The sequence below is a fragment of the Poeciliopsis prolifica genome, unplaced genomic scaffold (assembly GCF_027474105.1).
Source record: "Poeciliopsis prolifica strain line A6 unplaced genomic scaffold, Auburn_PproV2 SCAFFOLD044, whole genome shotgun sequence".
NCBI lineage: Eukaryota > Metazoa > Chordata > Actinopteri > Cyprinodontiformes > Poeciliidae > Poeciliopsis > Poeciliopsis prolifica.
In genome coordinates, this window is record NW_026562419.1 from 1,853,266 (window position 1) to 1,875,314 (window position 22,049).

The window sequence follows — 22,049 nt, forward strand, 5'->3', positions numbered from 1 at the left end:
GGTCAGACCTGGCAGGATCAAACGTGTTGTGAAGGTCTGCTGGGAATGTCTGGCAGAATCCCCTGTGAGACGGAGCTTTAACTCCCATCTCCGGCAGAACTTCGAACACATCCCGGGGAGGCAGGGGACATTGAGTCTAAGTGGACTATGTTCCGTGCCTCCATTGTCAAGGCGGCTTATCGGAGCTGTGTCGCAAGGTTGTCGGTGCCTGTCGTGGTGGCAACCCTGGAACCCGTTGGTGGACACCTTCGGAGAGGGATGCTGTCAGGCTGAAGAAGGAGTCCTATCGGACTTTTTGGCCCATGGGACTCCGGAAGCAGCTGATGGGTACTGGCAGGTGAAGCGGCTTGCGGCTCTGGTGGTTGCTGAGGCAAAAACTCGGCGTGAGAGGAGTTCGGAGAGACCATGGAGAAAGACTTCTGTATGGCTTCGAGGCGATTCTGGTCCACCATCCGGCATCTCAGGAGCAGTGGTGGAGCCAGAGGGGTGGCCGGTGTGGCACTTGCCACCCCCAACAGACCCCTGGCCACCCCTAGTGCCACCCAACTGGAAATGGTAATTTTAAAATATAATACTTATGAGATCGGCAAAGATTTGCCAGGGAAACTGTAATTTCCGACTGTCCCTGAAGGCAGCCCGATGCCCGATGCTGTTCATTGGTTAAACTGACATGTGGGTCCTGCTTGATCCAAAACACATCAACGGCTTTAGAGTTACACCGTCAAGGAGTTTTGCAGGTATTTATGACATTTTACCGCTCAGCTGTAACCGCTGTTACCTTCCTAATGAGAGGCGGCACTTGTCATACATTTCTAAAAAGAAAAAAAATGGTTGTGCACCGCTGCGTAGTGTCTCGTTTATTATATTAGCCATGCTAGTGCTGGTAGGTCGTGTTTTAGACAGATTCTTTTAACATAATGTTTTAGTGCAAATGCTGCCCTGTAATGTTTTATATCTCCCAGCTCTTGCTTGAAATGTGTTTGGTAAGAATATGTGAAAAACCATTAAGTTTTATAATGACTGAAATGTAAGTCGGCTATGTCATATGAAAGCTTTGAATTATAACCTCACTAGTTATACTAATTAATTTTGAACAAAAGGAAATAAATATTTTTTCCTTTCATGGAACGGTCCATTTGTATATGGACCCTCTGATAAAGCCTTGCTCACTCTTTGGCCACCCCTTGAAAAAAAGTCTAGCTCCGCCACTGTTCCAAAGCCACTGCTGACGGGATCTGGGTTGGAGGTTTGCGGCTGTAAATAGACGTTACTGCAGAATCTCAAGTCTTAAAGGGAGATTCGGCCCAATTAGAGTCACACAGCAAACATCAGAGAAAATCCTGGAGCAATAATCAGAACCGCAGCATAAAACCAAACATCCCACATATAAATGAATCAAAATGTCTCCAAAGCATCAGAGGACTGACATAGGGGCCGCCGGGGGATTCAGGTGGATTCCAGGTAGATTCCAGAGTTACGCATCCTGTTCATGCAGGGCCGGCCCAAGATAATATGGGGCCTTAGACAGAACCCTGCGGTACTAAGAACCTCAGCATCACTAACATGTTTAAATATCAATAAGGTGAATCTGTGAGAGGAGACCAGGTTTACAGTTTAAAATCAATCACTGATTATTGGTTGTTTGTTGTGATATATTTATGAACAAACCCAATTCAAACACAAAGATTATGCCATACTGTAGTAACACAACAATCAACCTATCAAGATGATTCTTTAAATTTTTACAAAGTAAACTTCCTAATTAAATCCTGAATGTACTTTTCTTCCTCAGCTGAATGTATTAAATAAATTTAATAACATTGTTATTCTCTGTAAATGATGCTAGGTTTAGATGTATGGTCTGTGTTCAACCATTTCTGGGGCCCCCGAATGTCTGCAGGCCCCTGAATGTCTGGAGGCCCCTGAATGTCTGGAGGCCCCTGAATGTCTGGAGGCCCCTGTATGTCTGGAGGCCCCTGAATGTCTGGAGGCTCCTGAATGTCTGGAGGCTCCTGAATGTCTGGAGGCCCCTGACTGTTTGGAGGCCCCTGAATGTCTGGAGGCCCCTGAATGTCTGGAGGCTCCTAAATGTCTGGAGGCCCCTGAATGTCTGGAGGCCCTGAATGTCTGGAGGCCCCTGAATGTCTGGAGGCTCCTGAATGTCTGGAGGCCCCTGATTGTCTGGAGGCTCCTAAATGTCTGGAGGCTCCTGAATGTCTGGAGGCTCCTGAATGTCTGGAGGCCCCTGAATGTCTGGAGGCTCTTAAATGTCTGGAGGCCCTGAATGTCTGGAGGCCCTGAATGTCTGGAGGCCCCTGAATGTCTGGAGGCTCCTGAATGTCTGGAGGCCCCTGAATGTCTGGAGGCCCCTGAATGTCTGGAGGTCCCTGAATGTCTGGAGGCTCCTGAATGTCTGGAGGCTCCTGAATGTCTGGAGGCCCCTGAATGTCTGGAGGCCCCTGACTGTCTGGAGGCTCTTAAATGACTGGAGGCCCCTGATTGTCTGGAGGCTCCTAAATGTCTGGAGGCCCCTGAATGTCTGGAGGCTCTAAATGTCTGGAGGCCCCTGAATGTCTGGAGGCTCCTAAATGTCTGGAGGCCCCTGAATGTCTGGAGGCTCCTAAATGTCTGGAGGCCCCTGAATGTCTGGAGGCCCTGAATGTCTGGAGGCCCCTGAATGTCTGGAGGCTCCTGAATGTCTGGAGGCTCCTGAATGTCTGGAGGCCCCTGACTGTCTGGAGGCCCCTGAATGTCTGGAGGCCCTGAATGTCTGGAGGCCCTGAATGTCTGGAGGCCCCTGAATGTCTGGAGGCTCCTGAATGTCTGGAGGCCCCTGAATGTCTGGAGGCTCCTGAATGTCTGGAGGCCCCTGAATGTCTGGAGGCTCCTGAATGTCTGGAGGCCCCTGACTGTCTGGAGGCTCTTAAATGACTGGAGGCCCCTGAATGTCTGGAGGCTCCTGAATGTCTGGAGGCCCCTGAATGTCTGGAGGCTCCTGAATGTCTGGAGGCCCCTGATTGTCTGGAGGCTCCTAAATGTCTGGAGGCTCCTGAATGTCTGGAGGCTCCTGAATGTCTGGAGGCCCCTGAATGTCTGGAGGCTCCTGAATGTCTGGAGGCCCCTGAATGTCTGGAGGCCCCTGAATGTCTGGAGGCCCCTGAATGTCTGGAGGCTCCTGAATGTCTGGAGGCCCCTGAATGTCTGGAGGCCCCTGAATGTCTGGAGGCCCTGAATGTCTGGAGGCTCCTGAATGTCTGGAGGCTCCTGAATGTCTGGAGGCTCCTGAATGTCTGGAGGCCCCTGACTGTCTGGAGGCTCTTAAATGACTGGAGGCCCCTGATTGTCTGGAGGCTCCTAAATGTCTGGAGGCCCCTGAATGTCTGGAGGCTCCTAAATGTCTGGAGGCCCCTGAATGTCTGGAGGCTCCTAAATGTCTGGAGGCCCCTGAATGTCTGGAGGCTCCTAAATGTCTGGAGGCCCCTGAATGTCTGGAGGCCCTGAATGTCTGGAGGCCCTGAATGTCTGGAGGCTCCTGAATGTCTGGAGGCTCCTGAATGTCTGGAGGCCCCTGAATGTCTGGAGGCCCCTGAATGTCTGGAGGCCCCTGAATGTCTGGAGGCCTCTAAATGTCTGGAGGCCCCTGAATGTCTAGAGGCTCCTGAATGTCTGGAGGCTCCTGAATGTCTGGAGGCTCCTGAATGTCTGGAGGCCCCTGAAGTCTGGAGGCTCCTGAATGTCTGGAGGCCCCTGACTGTCTGGAGGCTCTTAATGACTGGAGGCCCCTGAATGTCTGGAGGCTCCTAAATGTCTGGAGGCTCCTGAATGTCTGGAGGCCCCTGAACGTCTGGAGGCCCCTGAACTTCTGGAGGCCCCTGAATGTCTGGAGGCCCTGAATGTCTGAATGGCCCTGAATGGCCAGTACCAGCAGCTTCTGAGGTTTCTGAGATCTTACATTTCTAGATCTCAGAGGTTCTAACATCAAACATTGATATAAAGTTTAACCCTTTGAGCTTTTTTGATCTGGAAATCAGTCTGCAGCCAGCTGTCAGTTATTGTTATTAGGCTTAATTGGTCAAATGGCAGCAAAGTTTCTAATTTCATAACTTCATAACCTTTGACCTTCTCTCCAATTGGTCAGATTACCAGCTACAGTCTCAGATCAACTCAGACCTCCAGCTCTGTCAGCAGCAGAAACAGAAACTTTATATCTGTTGGGGAAAATAGACGACAATTGCTTTGCATTTCCCACATGATGGCAATGATACTGTATGATTCAATTAGACTCTTGATTAAAATAGGTTGTTGCTTTGTTGTTGTACGGTGTTTTTGTTCCATATGCCCTTTTTTAAATTTGAGCCCCTGACCCTCCAAAGGTCTCTGCACGCCCTGTTCAGTTTCCTCTTGAATTGTTGATTCCATCCTTTTAAATCTGGGTAGCAGAAAACAATTACATTTTTGTATTAGATGCTCCTTATAACTGATACCAGAAGTGAAAACAAGTGAACAAGTTCATTTCCTGTTGAGAGATGCATCTTTTTTTCACTCAGTACATAATCATGAGCTGTTTTTTTTAAGTAGTTGCATTTGGTTATAAAAATATCACTGTGACCACATATTAAAGAATATTTACTTAAATGAAAAGAAAATAATTGCCATGTTTTCTTTGGGTTGCTATGTCTTCTCCAGGGGGCTCTAGAGCGCCCTCTAGCGCCCCCTGGGTGCCACTGTTCTCACAGTGTATAAATAAATAATTACATTAAATGAGAGTTTCTGCAGCTCCAGACGAGTTTAACATGATCCCAGAAACATTTACCATGAGATCATCCCTGTTTGTTTCTGGGATAATTTGAAACAAAAATGATTTTGTGTCTCGGTGAGTTCTACAGTGGATCAGATTTCATGTCTCTACAGTAAAGTTAATGCACAGGGTGTTTTGAAGGTTGGTAGGTGGCGCTCTTGCACAGTTTCTGTTGTGATTTTTGTGACAATATTAAAATACGTAAATTTCCCTGATACGTCTGCCAAGTTTAGTGAGTTTCCGATGTAGTAACACCATATCAACTAAAGACTGTTAAAGGGTCCTAACTATTTTCTCCAGTAAGTTATATGGTTTTGTTATTTTACTTGAGTTAAACATGAGTAATTTTACAGAAGTAAATAAAAATTAGTAGATATACATTTGTAAACAAATAAAAAACATTTATTTTAAAAAACCTCTATTAATGTGTTAGATTCATTGTTTTACAATTGTAAAGATCCTACAGGAGAATAAGTATGAATATTAGCTGAACAACAAACAGGAATATTATTATTATTTATTTTTTATCTTTGTTTATTCTTCCAGTGAAGGTTGTTGGTCATGATCCGATACATGCAAAGGTTGGAGACGACGTCATTCTGCCATGTCATCTGGAGCCTCCATTTGATGTGAACAAACTTGCAATCGAATGGAGATTCAAGAGTCAAATAATACATGTACAACGCAGCCGAGCTAAAGATAATGAAGCTTCAAATAAAACACACATTAACCGAACCTCCATGTTCCCTGATGAGTTTAAAAAAGGCAACATTTCCCTCAAATTGACCAAAGTAACCCAGGAGGATGAAGGGAATTATATTTGCATTGTTCCCAAACTGCAAAGTCAAGTCAAGAAGGGAAACGTTACTCTAAAACTTGGTGAGTTTTATAAAATTAAGATCATTTAAGACAAACTAGATAAATATATTAATGTCTATAACTCTTAATGTAATTATTCAACAGATGAAAATGGACCTCAAGGCAGCTTGACTGATACTAGAGGTAAATATGTTTAACTAGGTAACCAGTGGTTAGTGGCCCTCTGACTCAGTTTCAGATTTTCTTTGTTACCTGCAGCCATTGAGGCTCATTGGGTTGAATATTCATCTTCAGGCTTTTCCTGTTAAAACATGTTGATGTTCAGCTGGCAGATAAAACCTGAAGACCTGTGTGTGTGTGTGTGTGTGTGTGTGTGTGTGTGTGTGTGTGTGTGTGTGTGTGTGGGGGGTGTGTGTGTGTGTGTGTGTGTGTGTGTGTGTGTGTGTGTGTTGTGTGTGTGTGTATTAGAGAGAGTTTATGTGGCCTTTGAAGAGTTTTTCTGGTGTTTAAATGCTTTTATGGGTCCAAAATGACCCATAAGACAATCCTTGTACCCTAGTGGTGAACAGCCCACATAGAAATATAAATAACAACAAAGTATCACTTTTTCTAATGATGGGGTCAATTTAGGAGAACTCTGAAAATTTCAAGTTGAAAAAGATAGTTTAGGGTATTTTTTCTACAGGTGAAAATGTTAATGGGTCTTTTGACCCACAAGAAAAAACAATGATTAAATGTTATAATTCATAACTTCCTATAACTTTTACTTTTAATATAACTCATTAATGGCTTCATGTTTCAGTTTGTTTTTCCTTTGACTGGCTGCTAATAACAGGATAAACTGGTTGGCTTTAACAAAATGGCCGCTCTGCTTCCTCCTCCATATTAAACTAATTTGCATTTTGTACAGTCAAAACATCTCAGGCCACATATTGAACTTGGCTTGAATAAAACAAAATACAACAATGTTTTAAAAGGTTTTTATTGACAAGAGTCAAAGCTTAACATCAGTTCACATTAAACATCAAAAACATTTATTGATGCAAAAAACATAAACAGAATGGAAAACACTAAAAATAATAATTTTTCTAATTTCTTTGGTTTAGAGGATCATGTTTACGAAGAGCCATTTGATTTCTGAGATGTTAGTATAAAGTATAAAGAGCTCAGTTTTATTCAGTCTATAACTTTGCAGCAGCCATTTATTCCTACATTAAACAGCCATATTAAGACTCAGTTCAATGAATTATAAAAAGTCTCATTGGTTTGATAATAAAATGTCAGTGCAAATGGACTTTTCTCAATATGAACAGAACTTTGGCCCAGAGTTAGATAAAGTTTCAGTGACTCTGATTCACTTCATCATAAATCAGGTTTCTCAGCCTGGGACTTTAAAACTCCTTGTCCTGCATTTTCTCCCTGCTTCCGTTTTCCTGACTCAAATGAACAAGTGATTCATTGATTCACCAGGCTGAAGAAGCTCCAAGCCTCCACTGGGTTCAGTGTTGGTGGAAGAGACATTTCTTTATTTCCCCCATGCTGACTCAGCGCCACCATGTGGATAATTATGAACACAGTCTTTATTCTTACCAGACCATAATTCATATTCATCAACAAAACTTCTCTACCTTCCTCAAGCTTAGTGTCTGTAATGAAAAGTCACTAAACTGACTTAAAGTTAGAATAATATCTGTTGTGTTTATGATCCTATTTATAAAGTAATTGATCAATTTCTAATTTTCCTATTTTATGTTAATAAATGACCCTGAGAAGATATTTTAATAACAATCTTACATAATGTGATTATAAAGAAATATAGCATCAAAATGTTATTTTTACATTCACTGTATGATGATGTACATAGAAATATTCAGGTTATTTGTTCCTATGTGAATGTTTCAGTTTTAAGGAGGAAATAATAAATATACAGAACTACTGGAGATGGAAGAAAAGATGAACTAATGAATTCACTGCTGATTCATAAAATGAAAAACTGGACAGCAAGAAAATAAAATTATAATAAAATACAGAAAATAATCAAATAAAAAATAAGATTCACTGTCAGAAATTAAATTAAAACCTTTTGAAGGAACAAGCTGGAGATCAAGTCTGTCAACTTTTGCATGAATTAAAACTTTTCAATACAAATTGTGAAGTCAAATTGGGAAAAAAAAAATGCGCTCACTGTGTTCCACACTGACTTACATGAGGGACGGACAATGTGGAAAAGAAAGCGGAAAAGAAAGCCAGACAAAGAAATCGGGAGTTGTAGACCCTTTCAATCAAAGGTCCTGGTCGAGTTGCAGATCTGGATGAATTTGTAGACGAGCAGAGAGACAGCCGGTAAGACTCCAGCTTTATTGTTGATGAGATCGGACTGCAAAGCTACTCATGATCTCCTGTCGGATTTCCAGCTTTACCTGCTCATTAACACCATCAACTACAACACGCCTGAAGTAGTATTGATTGATTGATTTTATGAATGAACTGATTGTTGTATTGTTGAAAAATGAATTTAGATGTTAAGCTTAGCTATTTATTAATTTAGCATTATATTAGGAATAACATCTTAAAGCTATTTATATTTATGAACCTAATATTTATGACTAATATTGAAAAGTGGTGTTTGTATATTGAAATAAATGTAAATATTATGTTACTGAAAAGATGAATTTGAAATGTATTTTAAAGTTAAGAAACTTAAGTTTAGTTACTTGTTCATTTAACTTTAGTTACTTTGTAGGTTTGATTCACAGTGGGTTGCTTAGTATTGTTTATATGGTTTGTTGTCATTTTCTTTGTAGTTTGAGTGGAATTAATTTGTGTAAATTTACAAACAATTAAGTAATTATTTATCTTTGTTTTTCTTTTGGGTTTGTCCAAAGGTTTTTACCTGCTCTGGACCAAATGTGGAATATCCTGACATGCACTAAATAAATGGAGGATAAAAATGAAGAAAACTTGGTCCTTTGAGTAAATTTCTGTTTTAAAAGTCTGCATCAATTCATCCATCTCTTCTCAAGTGGGGAAGCTGCACAATTTAGAAAAGAACTTGACACAAACCATTTATCAAAAGTTGAGCAAGAAACTCTAAGCTACAGAAACATCTTTGGACTTGAAATGATCTTTAACTTTCAGGATTCTTGTTTCATTTTTTTTAAGCTCAAAAGAAGATGATTAAATCTTTGACCTAATATGAATAAATTCTTTTTGGGTTTATTGCATTCAGTTGTAACATTATTATCCACATTTCTATTCTTGTAACAGTTTTCATACCAAATGGTTGAAGAGACTTTAGATCAGGTGGAAGATTCAGACTCTTTAGTTTTGTTCTGATCCTGTAAAGGTATTTCTACTTCAGCTTCATTTCCTGGGTCGACATTTTCTCTGCGATCTATGAAACACAAAACATTTTATTAATAACATCATCTGATTGTTTAACATCCCAAAGTTACATTATTATTAAGATGACTTGAAGAAAAACAGAATTGTGTTTTTCTCAAACTGTCATTTTAGTTTTTCTAAATAAAATTATCATCAATCAGCAAAAAATAAAATAAAGCATTAAAGTTTTGACTTTTTCTGAAATTATTTGTCTCTTATTTGTTTCCAGATGTTTGTTGACAAAAATAAAACAATCTATAAACCAAAGTATATTACAATAAAAATGTAAACATGTTCATATTAAACTGAATATTTAATGTATATTCAGATGTCAGATTAAAAGAATATAACTTTAATGAAGGCAGAAGAAATGTCTCTCATTAAGCTCTAATTATAATCTTAAACATGATTTATTAGCTATCAGCTTCTCTGTTGAAGGAAACACAACAAAGAAGAGAAAATCTGAGTTATGTGCAGCAAATAATAGTTTAATTTGTAGCATTTTATGAATGAATGTTGTTGTTTTCTGGCTGTTTCTCTTTAGTGCGTCTGGATCCACAGGTTGGACCCTCTGGTCTAAACCTTCATATCCTGTTCAGGTCAGTGGGAATACTGGTGAGCCATGATGAACCCAGTCAGGTCACCAGTTCATTGCTGCTACATCAATGATCTAATATCTAGTCAGTCACATTCAGTCACTAACAAGGAAGTTCAGCTTCCTGGTTTGATGCTCAGCTGTGATGTTCAGTGACTGCAGCAACACAAACACATTCATACATCTATATGAAGTAACTGCTTAGTTTATCACTGAGCAGGAAAATAAAACAGGAAATAATGAACATAAGTTATTAATCTGGAATGGTTTCATTTCCATACCTTCATCATTTCTCACTGGTTCATGTTGAGAGTTTTTGCTCCAGCATGGAAAAATTGTAACAATGAATATTTGTCTTAACACACAATATAAATGAGGCGACAATATTTAATTCTCCTCATCAGTTTTTAACTGGTAAAAATGATTCATCAACCTGATCAGGCAGAAAAGCTACAATAAATAACAAAGACCTAAAAGAAAAAAGGAAACTCTTAATGGTTTAGTTTATTTTCTTTTCTTTTCTGTCAAACACCAATAGATATTACTAAATATGTGAAACTTTTCATATTCATGTTATCAAGAGTTTTACTTTTCTTCAGCTTCAGATCAGTTTTTTCAAACTATTAAAAAACAATATTTTATCAATTGGAAATATGCATCTATGGAGATAATCATTAATTTAACAAAATCCTGCATGACTTAAAAAGACGATGACTGACTTACTTGGTTCACGTCTCCGGTGACGTAGAACACAGTATGTGATGATGATGATGAGTGCTGCTAGACCAACAACAGCACCAACAACAGTTGGTGCTGTTGTTTTTGAATCAGGTCCTGTGACAAAAAAGAAAAACGGGTTTTTATAACATTCCATTTTTTGAATATTTTGCATATTTTTGTTTTATTCATGAGATCAAAGTTGTGAACCAACAGTCACCTCATCATTCAGGTGTTTTCACACACACACACACACCACACACACACACACACACACACACACACACCCACAACAAACACACACACACACACACACACACACACACACACACACACACACACACCCACACAAACACACACATACACACACACACACACACACACACACACACACACACACACACGCACGCACACACACACACACACACACACACCCCCCCACACACACACACACACACCCCCCCCACACACACACACACACACACACACACACACACACAGGTCTTCAGGTTTTATCTGCCAGCTGAACATCAACAGTTTTAACAGGAAAAGCCTGAAGATGAATATTCAACCCAATGAGCCTCAATGGCTGCAGGTAACAAAGAAAATCTGAAACTGAGTCAGAGGCCAGTAACCACTACCTAGTTAAAATATTTACCTCAGGAAGAATAAAGCTGTCTGGGGATCCATTTTTATCTGCTGAGGAATCACATTAAGAGTTATAGACATTAATATATTTATCTAGTTTGTCTAAATGATTTTAATTTTATAAAACTCACCAAGTATTAGAGCAACGTTTCCCTTCTTGACTTGACTTTGCAGTTTGGGAACAAAGCAAATATAATTCCCTTCATCCTCCTGGGTTACTTTGGTCAATTTGAGGAAATGTTGCCTTTTTTAAACTCATCAGGGAACATGGAGGTTCGGTTAATGTACTCTTGGTCTGAAGCTTCATTATCTTTAGCTCGGCTGCGTTGTACATGTATTATTTGACTCTTGAATCTCCATTCGATTGCAAGTTTGTTCACATCAAATGGAGGCTCCAGATGACATGGCAGAATAACGTCGTCTCCAACCTTTGCATGTATCGGATCATGACCAACAACCTTCACTGGAACTGGAAGAATAAACAAAGATAAAAATAAATCAACACTAATAATCCTGTTTGTTGTTCAACTAACATTCATACTTATTCTCCTGTAGGATCTTTACAATTGTAATACAATGAATCTATCCCATTAATAGAAGTTTTGTCACAAAAATCACAACATAAACTGTGCAAGAGCGCCACCTACCAACCTTCAAAACACCCTGTGCATTAACTTTACTGTAGAGACATGAAATCTGATCCACTTGTAGAACTCACCGAGACAGAAAATAATTTTTGTATCAAATTATCCCAGAAACAAACAGGGATGATCTCATGGTAAATGTTTCTGGGATCATGTTAAACTCGTCTGGAGCTGCAGAAACTCTCATTTAATGTAATTATTTATTTATACACTATGAGAACAGTGGCACCCAGGGGGCGCTAGAGGGCGCTATAGAGTCCCCTGGAGAAGACATAGCAACCCAAAGAAAACATGGCAATTATTTTCTTTTTCATTTAAGTAAATATTCTTTAATATGTGGTCGCTGTGATATTTTGATAATCAAATACAACTACTTAAAAAAAACAGCTTATGATTATGTACTGAGTAAAAAAAGACGTATTTCTCAACAGGAAATGAACTTGTTTGCCTGTTTTCACTTCTGGTATCAATTGTAAGGAGCATCTAATACAAAAATGTAATTGTTTTCTGCTACCCAGATTTAAATGGATGGAGTCAACAATTCAAGAGGAAACTGAATAAAACAGAAACAATTACATCACCAGTTAGATCAGATATGTAATACAAAAAACTCATCAATAATTATCTATTGACTGATATTGACTGACATTATGATACATTTCTCAGCCATTTGGTCCAGCCCTGTTTATACTTTAATTACATTGTAAAAACTACATGTTCACTATCCACTTTATTAGGAAACTGAACAGGGCCGTGCAGAGACCTTTGGAGGGTCACGGGCTCAAATTTAAAAAAGGGCATATGGAACAAAAACACTGTACAACAACAAAGCAACAACCTATTTTAATCAAGAGTCTAATTGAATCATACAGTATCATTGCCATCATGTGGGGAAATGCAAAGCAAATGTCGTCTATTTTCCCCAACAGATATAAAGTTTCTGTTTCTGCTGCTGACAGAGCTGGAGGTCTGAGTTGATCTGAGACTGTAGCTGGTAATCTGACCATCGGAAAAAAGGTCAAAGGTTATGAAGTTATGAAATAAGCAACTTTGCTGCCATTTGACCAATTAAGCCCTAATAACAATAACTGACAGCTGGCTGCAGACTGATTTACAGATCAAAAAAGCTCAAAGGGTTAAACTTTATATCATTGTTTGATGTTAGAACCTCTGAGATCTAGAAATGTAAGATCTCAGAAAACTCAGAAGCTGCTGGTACGGGCCATTCAGGGGCCATTCAGACATTCAGGGGCCCCAGAAATGGTTTAAATTGTAACACACCATAGAACTAAACCAGTAGCATCATTTATTAAGAATGACAATGTTATTTGTTAGAATAATTATGTTTTGTTATCATTCTTACATTTGTAGTTTACAATAGAATACAATAGATGTATTTTACCAGTAGTCTACATATCATAAATATTAATTCAATATTCTACATTTACAGTCATATTCAATAAATTAGAATATCTGTCCCAATGAGTCTCATGTCAGGTTTAAACCCCTAACATTAGTAAAACACTACCTGGAAAGAAAGACAGAACACATCAGTTAAGTTTTACTCGCGAGGAGAGTGCCCCAGAGACGTACATCAGTTACAATCTCCAACACACTCTGAGTACGTCTTTTATTTCCTTAGGTCACCCTGGTTACACAAGGACACTGTAGCTCTAAAAGGCGTTGGGTAAACAATTCATCACACAGCTACAGTGCCAGTTCTCAATTACCAACTAAGTGTTAGATACAAATACAAAGACCAGGAGAATACAATGCCCCTGGGATCGATTTGTGTTTCTTTTATCTTTGAAGCAATGATTCTGTCACCTGGGATGGCCAGAGCAACGTCCAGTCTGATAGGAAGAATGGGTCGTTTGCATACAACCCAAAGTCTCAGGAACTGAACTTTATGACCCCAGAGACAACAAACAAACTGTAACCTCAGGAGATGCAAAGACAGTACTTTGAGAATGTGTATTGTGTTTGTCACTCCTTCTGTGCAACACAATTATCTTGTACGTGATAATCTCGTTCCGGACACACCAAACAGAATAAGTAGTTAATCTTCACAGTAACAGTTTTACAGCATTCCAACATACATAGTAAGAAAAACAAGAACTGGTTGCTGGTGCAACCTTTTGACCGGCACTAAATAGTTTAAAGCCATCTTGTTGAGATCTTTACTACTCTTCCTCTCCCGCTGTTAAACCGACTCTTGCACACACTTCACACCGGGGCCGCACTAACTCAACAACATACAAGAAACAACAATACATGGGATAACTTCTATACAATTATTCCAACATCTCATTTGTCAGATTAATTGAAAATAACCTCATAGCAGGTATTGAACATACAATTAACATAGTTTTTATTAACTGTAAATAATTAAAGGCTTTCAAACATCCATCAGTGTGTAATTAATCTATATAATGTGTTTCACTTAGTGACATTTAACTTTATGCTTTGTGTGTATGTGATACAAGTTGGGGCCAACAATGAAGTTAGAGAAGGGAAGAATATTGAAGCAGAAGCAAAGGATAATAATTGCAATAAAAACTAAAAATATTATCCAACCAAATGAACAAATAGAATACGCTTGAAAACGTGAGTTTTATTTAGAGAGAGGACATGAGCGAGAAGTTATGGCGCCCCCTTGGGGACATGGAGATTTTTTTTTTCTCTTTTGCATCCCCTGCCAGTCCTGTACTGGTCAGTTATGCAGCATAATTCAATACTGTAAGCCTTTCTTATGGTGGCCGATGTACTTTCTGCTTTAATATAATATTATGTGAGGTTTTTCCATGAATCTTAATGTCTCTGTGAAATATCTGAAGTTTACATTTTTTCCATTAGGATAAAAAGGCACAAAAAACCTCTGATATAAACAGAAATGTTCCGTAAGTAGGAAATAAATAAAAATACATTCTAATTTGGATTATTTCTGAGTTATAATCAGAAATAATCAGTCATCTGACAGCACAGATTGTGTCTCTGTTGTATTCGTAGTTTAAAGAGCTGCTTTCATGTGAAACTCCATCTCAACCTGAACAGACATAAACACCATGGACATGGAGACAGAAACTGAGAGCCATTATTAGACTGAGGGCAGCCAGACTAATTTAGTTTGCTAAATTATTATATTTAGCTAAATATTATTGCTGAGGGGAACAAGCAGGCCTCCTGACATACAGATAAAAATAAAAATAACTTAATATCAACTAAAAAAGGGCAGTAGAGGCATCAAGGAGCAGGGCCTCAAATGTGTTCAATTATCTCTGAACAACCAACAGAATCAGGAGTTTTATCTAAACTATTTTCCAGACCAGCAGAAGTGAAATCAGGAGGATCATTGACCAACAGCTGATATAATCTGCTGATGTGTGAATTAAAAACACAATAAATTAATAAACACAGAACCAAAGGACATACTATCAATAATATGAGGATGTTTTAGTTTTATAATTGTCCAATATAGTTTCATTTAGTTTAGTTGGATGATTTGATTAATCAGATACTTTTACACATGTTAATTTTCTCAGTTTTATTTCAGTTTTACAACATTTAGACTTTAAGGTTGTGAAATGAAGCAGAAACTCACCAAAGACTTTGAGTCGACATTCTGCATAGTTGACTCCATCTTCAGTTCTCACTCCACACTGATACAGACCAGAGTCTTCAGTCCTCAGTCTGGACACATGGAGTCTGATTCGTCCTTCTCTGAGGACGTCTTTGTTGCTCTGGATTCGTCCTGAAAACTGATCATCCTGAGACTCTGGAATCTCAACTCCATTATGGACCCGATAGAGAACTCGTTCTTTATCAGGTCTCAATAAGCTGCAGTAGATGAACAGATTCTTCCAGGTTCCCTGAGTCTTGGTGGTGAAGGTCCACTCCAGAGTGATGTTCTGCTTCTCCTCTGCCTGATAGTTGCTCTGTGTCACATTCACTACAAATGTTGCTGCTGAGGAGACAGAGAGGGAAAGAGAGGAGCAGACACACTGAGAACTGGAACATGGGAGTCTTTCAGCTCCATCTAGAGAGCTTTCTGTCACAAAGACAAGATGGAGACTGACCACAGAGACATGAGCTGAGGATGAGGAGCAGCAGGATGCTGGACATCATCTTCATCCTGAGAGAGGAAGAGGAGGAGATCATCTTCATCTGGTCAGAAAACTCCTCAAGATTTAGCTGTAAAATAAAACAACAAATCTTCTCTTAAGCACCAATAAACAGCCCTGCACTGTTAAAATGTTAAAATAAGCAGAACTTTTCACTTGATGTTAGGAGAGATTTTTATCTGCAGATTGAACTTTTGCTACAGATGATTAACATTCACTAAATAAATGCTGTTATTGACTTTATGCAATAAAATGCTGTTTGGTTTAAAGGAGTTTGAATTGTTTGTTCATTGGAGTGTATTAATGTATTTATAATATTATATTAAATAAGTCAAAGTGGTGAAATAAAAGGAGGAGACTGCGGTCCTTCAACATCTGCAGCAAACTGCTGTGGATGTTCTACCAGTCAGTGATCGCCAGTGTCCTCTTCTACACCGTGGTGTGCTGGGGAGGCAGCACATCCAAGAAGGACACGTCCAGACTGGACAAACTGATCAGGCGTGCCGGCTCTGTGGTCGGCATGAAGCTGGACTCTCTGGTGACGGTGGCAGAGGCGAGGACACTGAACAAACTGCTGGACATCATGGACGATAGCAGCCACCCTCTACACGACGTCATCAGCAGCCAGAGGAGCCTGTTCAGTGACAGACTGCTGCTTCCCAAGTGCCGGACCAATAGATTCAAGAACTCCTTTGTCCCCCACGCCTTCAGACTGTACAACTCCTCACTGGGGGGTCGGAGGTGACACAGGACAGAGGGAAGAAGGAGTAGTTTTTCTACAAATGTGAACTCCATATTTATCAGGCCAAACCATACAGTGCAATACCATATCACTGGTCAATCTATCGACCAAATTGCTATAATTTCCTTTTGTGTTGTATTTATATTCTTTGTTTTGTATTTAATTTGTATTTTTTTGTATTTTGTGTATGCTTACTGTGTGCCACATTTTTGCCTGTGAGCTGCTGGTAACTATAATTTCCTGAGGGAGTCTTCCCAAGGGATCAATAAAGTCAAGTCTAAGTCTAAGTCTCTAAGTCTCTATCTGCAGAATATGCCATTTTTTTGTCTGGTTAGTTGTCAGAATAGTTTAATAAATCAATTATAGAAAAACATAATTCTTTTACAACAATATTCTTTATTGTCCCACAGGAGTAAATACATTGTTGCTCATCTATTATCCTTTAAATGATTACAGTTGTAAAAACTGTTGGGAAAATACAGGATTATTGAGTTCTTTCAAAACAAATGCTCACATTTTTTCTGTTTTGTTTTATTCCACAAATTGATGTTTAGTCATTCTTTTTTATAAATCTCTAGAAAAGAAAAGAAGTAAATACTCGTCTAATTAAAAGAAAAAAAAAGAAATTTTGCCAGAAGAAAAAGTTAGGAGACCCTGTCCCAGAACAGCTACTATTAAACCCTTTTATAAAGGACATGTAGTTCTACTGAACTAAAGTACCTGGATATCAGACTAAGTCTGGGTCTTGATGCGTATTTTATTTACACACAAGTTCATTAAATGTTAGTGTTGTTTTAAGATATAACCGCTATGCTGTGTAAAACCCAAGGAGAAAAGGAAGAGAGTTTTCTCTTCCTGGAGAATAACGTCACGTACCTTGATCTGCAATGGGCAGCAAACTGATCATCCAGAAGATGAGAAGAAAATCCCATAACCTTTGTCTGTCTGGTAAAGAGATTTCTGATTTTCTTTTAAGTATTTTAATGAAGATTTGATCAGCACTGAAGCCTCTAAATGACCGAGATGAGATCGAGTCAAAGTGAGTTTGTAGTTTTTCTTTCGGTGTTGTGCATGTGGGTGGAGCTGGTGTTCAGCTCAGAGTCCAGGAAGCTTCAAACTTTAATATTGTTAAGGAAGTGAGATAACAGTCATATAGTCTGTATGTTAATTTATTATTTAATCCTCAGTTTATCCACTGAGACACAGATCATCATCAAGCTGCACAACAAATTACAGAAACAGAACAAGTTCAGATTCAAAAATAATTCATTGATCCTGAAGGGAAATTAAATGTTGTAAGTGAAATAAATTCAGATTCTTCAGAAGTCATTGTGGATCCTGATGGCAGGAAAACCTCCTGATTGTCTGTAACACAGTAAATGTGAAGATTTCTGCCTTCAGACTCATGAAGAGGATGATCAGGATTGTTCATCATTTTATTGATTTTGATCAATAATCCTTCTTTACTTTGCCATCTGCAGAGGTCACACAGTTGTTCCCAGAACAGAACCAGAACTTTTTATCAGACTGTTGAGCCTTTTTAGTTCCTGCTCTGATGCTGCTGCTCCAACAGATGGCGCTCTCACCAACAGACTGAAAGGTCTGCAGTGTCCTAGTGCAAACCTTGAAGGGTCTCAGATTCCTCCAGTTTTCTGTCTAATTAAATAAATAGTGCAAATAGTTGCATTAGGTTGTTTATGTTTATCAGGCAATACTTTTCTTTGTTCTTATATTGTTACATAAAAAGAAAATCCAAGTAAATTGAAATTAATTTTGTCAAGTAGATCAAGCAAAACTGAAATGTGTGTGAATTAATCAACTTTTTTAGTGTTGTAAAATATTACATTAAATTAATAAATATGAGTATATTGTAGTTACTTAATCAGAAATAGTTTTTTTTTTTAAAACTAGAAACAACTTACCGGGTAAACAAAAATAAAATGCTTGATTTAAACAGTTCCTGGCTCCTGCTATTGTTTTGTTTTTCTGCTCAAACTTTGACAGAAAATATATTAAACAGTGATAGTTTCTTTACCATTTTTTTGATAAAACCAACATCTCAGATGGAGCAGGATAATGAAAATGAGCATAAAACTCAATCATGGTGTAGTTTCATGTATGCAAATGTAAATGCTACAAACCAGCCAAAAAGTGCTCTAGTCTCAGTAACCTTGTTCTTCATGAACTTGCTCCACAGATGAGACTTTGGACTCTACATTTACACATTAAGCATCTTAAAACACATTTTGTGACAAATAAAAAAGTAGTTTAATTTGTTGCTGCTGCATTGCATTGTGGGATACCTTGCTGGCCGATTTCTACTGTCATGTATAAACCAAATGCCTCATCAGAATCAATTATTGCAGCATTTACAAATTGACTGCAGTTTGACTCCAGTGGAATAAAAGGAGCCTTTGTTTACTTGTTAAAGAGCCTAAAGGAGTCCTGCAGGTTTTCTTCTTTCTTTGTTTCTTTCTTTGTTTCTTTGTTTCTTTCTTTGTTTCTTTGTTCTTTCTTTGTTTCTTTGTTTCTTTCTTTCTTTCTTTCTTTGTTTCTTTCTTTCTTTCTTTCTTTCTTTCTTTCTTTCTTTCTTTCTTTCTTTCTTTCTTTCTTTCTTTCTTTCTTTCTTTCTCACTGCATGCGAAAGAATGCACACCACAAGCTGATCAGCTTGTGGTGTGCATTCTTGTGACGAGTGGACTGAGGGATTGAGAATTTCTAACTTTACTTTCTTCTTTCTCTTGCTGGTTTATTATGGGTTTTGTTCTTTAAATATTGTGGTTGTGGAGTTAGAATAAGTGAACTTGGTTAATTTTTTTGTGCGTAACACCGGCATTTTCGCCTTTTGGTGCAAAATGCCGGAAATGGATTTGACCAAACTTGCGAGACAACATGGATTAAAGATCATGCCTAATAGTCCTACTATGACAGTGCAGGAATGTAGTTTGGCGGTGGGAGAAGTTGTGGGCTGCAGCAGCATTAAATCAGCTGCTCGGATGAACAGCGCGGTGGTCATTTCTGTTGACAGCGTGGAGAAGGCAAACAAAGTGATTGAAAAAGGCATTGTTTGTCTGTTTCACCATTAAGCACCCCGGCTAAAAAAGTCACGATTGCAAATATACCTCCGTTCATCAGTGATGAATTGTTGGTGAGAGAATTGTCACGACATGGAAAAATTGTTTCTGCAATCAGAAAAATGCCGTCAGGTTGTAAATCACCATAATTGTTTCACATAGAAGACAGGTCCTTATGATTCTAAATAAAAAGAATGAAGAACTTAGTTCTAAATGTGCGAGTGGATGAGTTTGATTATGCTATTTATGTAAACTCGGGCACTCTGGTGTGTTTTGGTTGCGGGGAAGTTGGTCACTTGGTTCGAGCATGTCCTGGGAAAAATCCTCCTGAAAATTTGGCACAAACTCCAGATAAAGAGAGCGACAATTTGCAGAATCAAGTTGAGGCCACAAGTTCGGGGAGCGCAGTGACAAAAGAAATAGAAGGGCAAACGTCTGAGAAAAAAGATATGAATGAGACATGCTTGTCAGAAGATGGAGAATTTGTTTTGAAAAACCAAACAGTGAATGATTTACAGGAAAAGCAGGAAGATAACAGTGAGGAGGGACAGTCAGAGTTTACTAAAGTCTCTTCAGGAGAAAGCAAATACTGAAGAAAAAGAGGATGAGGGATGCAGTCAAACAACGGAGGAAGATGGTTTGGGATTTGCTAAAAAGAGGAAATTTTCTGAAGATCTTTTTGGTTCTCAGATTGAACATGATGGAAGAGATTCAGACTTAGAATGTTCAGGAAAAGTTCTAGAATTAGAAAGTAATGTGGAAGAGGAGGAAGAGGAAGGTGAAGATGAAGGTTGGACTGAAGATAGTTTGGCCTCATCTTGTAATTTCCCTTGTCCAAAGTCAACAAAGGAAAGGTTATGGTGTACTGAATGTTAAACATTTTTTAAAAGTTACTAAGAATATGAAAATGTAAAAATAGAAAAATTTTTTCCTGACAAGAAACTTTTTTTCACGCATGTGAGATTTCAGTAAAAGGGGGATATAATGATAAAGAAGTTTACCAGTTAAAAAAACTGATCGGAAAACTTAAGCAAGAATTCAACAACGACGATGAGTTTGAAGTTTAAATATCGTGTTTGTTTGTTTTTCCTTTGATGGTTTTTTTTTCTAATTTTTTGTAATGAGCCACTTCAGAGTTTCTACTTTAAATCTGAATGGAGCTATAGAGATGTGAAAAAGAGAATCAATGTTTTTGAATTAATGAATTTGAAAAAGATAAATGTTTTAATGGTACAAGAGACACATAGTGATTGTTTAAATGAAATAGATTGGAAGAGAGAATGGGGGGCAGATATTATTTTGAGTCATTTAAGTCAGACCAGCGGGGGAGTTGCAATTCTGTTTTCGAAAAATTTTCTACCTGTGTCTTATCAAGTCGAAGAAGTAATCAAAGGTAGATTAATGGTGGTGAAAGCAAAATATGAGTGTTTTAATATTGTTTTTGTAAATATTTATGCTCCGAATACAAGAGGAGGGAGGATTCGTTTGTCAAATGAACTTGAAGACTTTTTGAGTAAGTGTGACATGGATGATTTTCTGTTTTTGGGCGAGAATTTTAACTGTACTGAAAATGGTCAGTTGGATAATAATCATTTCGAACCTCATCCAGCTTTGACAATGTTTATGAAACATTTGATTGTTTTATTTTCTTTGGTTGATATTTGGAGAGAAATGCACAATCATAAAATACAATATACTTGGGCTAGATTCGTTTTCTGCAGCTAGGTTGGATAGAATATACAGTTTCAGACATAATTTTGGAATTTTTCAAACCTGTAGTATTCATCCTGTAAGGTTTTCAGATCTTGCGTTGGTTTCTTGTAGTGCATTTATTGCCAATATTAAACATAAATCTGCTTTTTGGCATTTTAATACTGCTTTGTTGTTGGATACAAATTTTAAGGAAACTTTTATTTATTTTTGGAGAAGGTACAAAACTAGAAAAGAGGACTTTGTATCTTTAGGGCAGTGGTGGGATCGTGGGAAAATTGAAATTAAAGAACTTTGTCAACAGTACACTGTTAATGTTTCATCTAGATTAACCAAGTCTATTAGAGATCTGGAGATTGAAATAGTGGAGTTGCAGGCTTCTGCACAATCCACAGGGGATCGGGGTTATTTTGAAAACCTCAAGTCAAAAAAAGCTTCTTTAGCTGAATTGCTGGGTTCAAAAACACAGGGCGCGCTGGTTCGAAGCAGATTTCAGAAGATTGCTTTAATGGACACTCCAACAAACTTCTCATTGGAGAAAAAGCAAGGACAGTGCAAGTTTATACATGGGTTAAAATCGACAGCGGATCTTCTTCTGACTGAAGACGGTGACATCAGGCGGAGAGCTGCAGATTTTTATGCCGATCTGTACAGCTCTGAATACATTGAAGATGAAGACAACTTCAACGACTTTTGCAATGATCTTCCAAGAGTTTCGGTGGATTTCGCCAAGGAGTTGGGGAGCCTATAACTTTGGAGGAGATTCATACTGCATTGCAAAGCATGGAAGGAGGGAA

At 38.5% G+C, this 22,049-nt stretch overlaps 1 protein-coding gene across 1 annotated transcript; it reads right to left on the minus strand.

Moving 5' to 3' along the window:
* Window positions 1–11,185: 11,185 nt before the first annotated feature.
* LOC129376480 (uncharacterized) lies at window positions 11,186–15,889 on the minus strand. Its single transcript, XM_055056097.1, has 3 exons — window positions 15,682–15,889; window positions 15,207–15,569; window positions 11,186–11,430 (listed from the first exon to the last, which is right to left on the minus strand). The coding sequence occupies exons 1-3, from the start codon at window positions 15,767–15,769 to the stop codon at window positions 11,186–11,188; spliced, it is 696 nt and encodes a 231-aa protein (XP_054912072.1). The 5' UTR covers window positions 15,770–15,889.
* Between the last annotated feature and the right edge of the window lie 6,160 nt (window positions 15,890–22,049).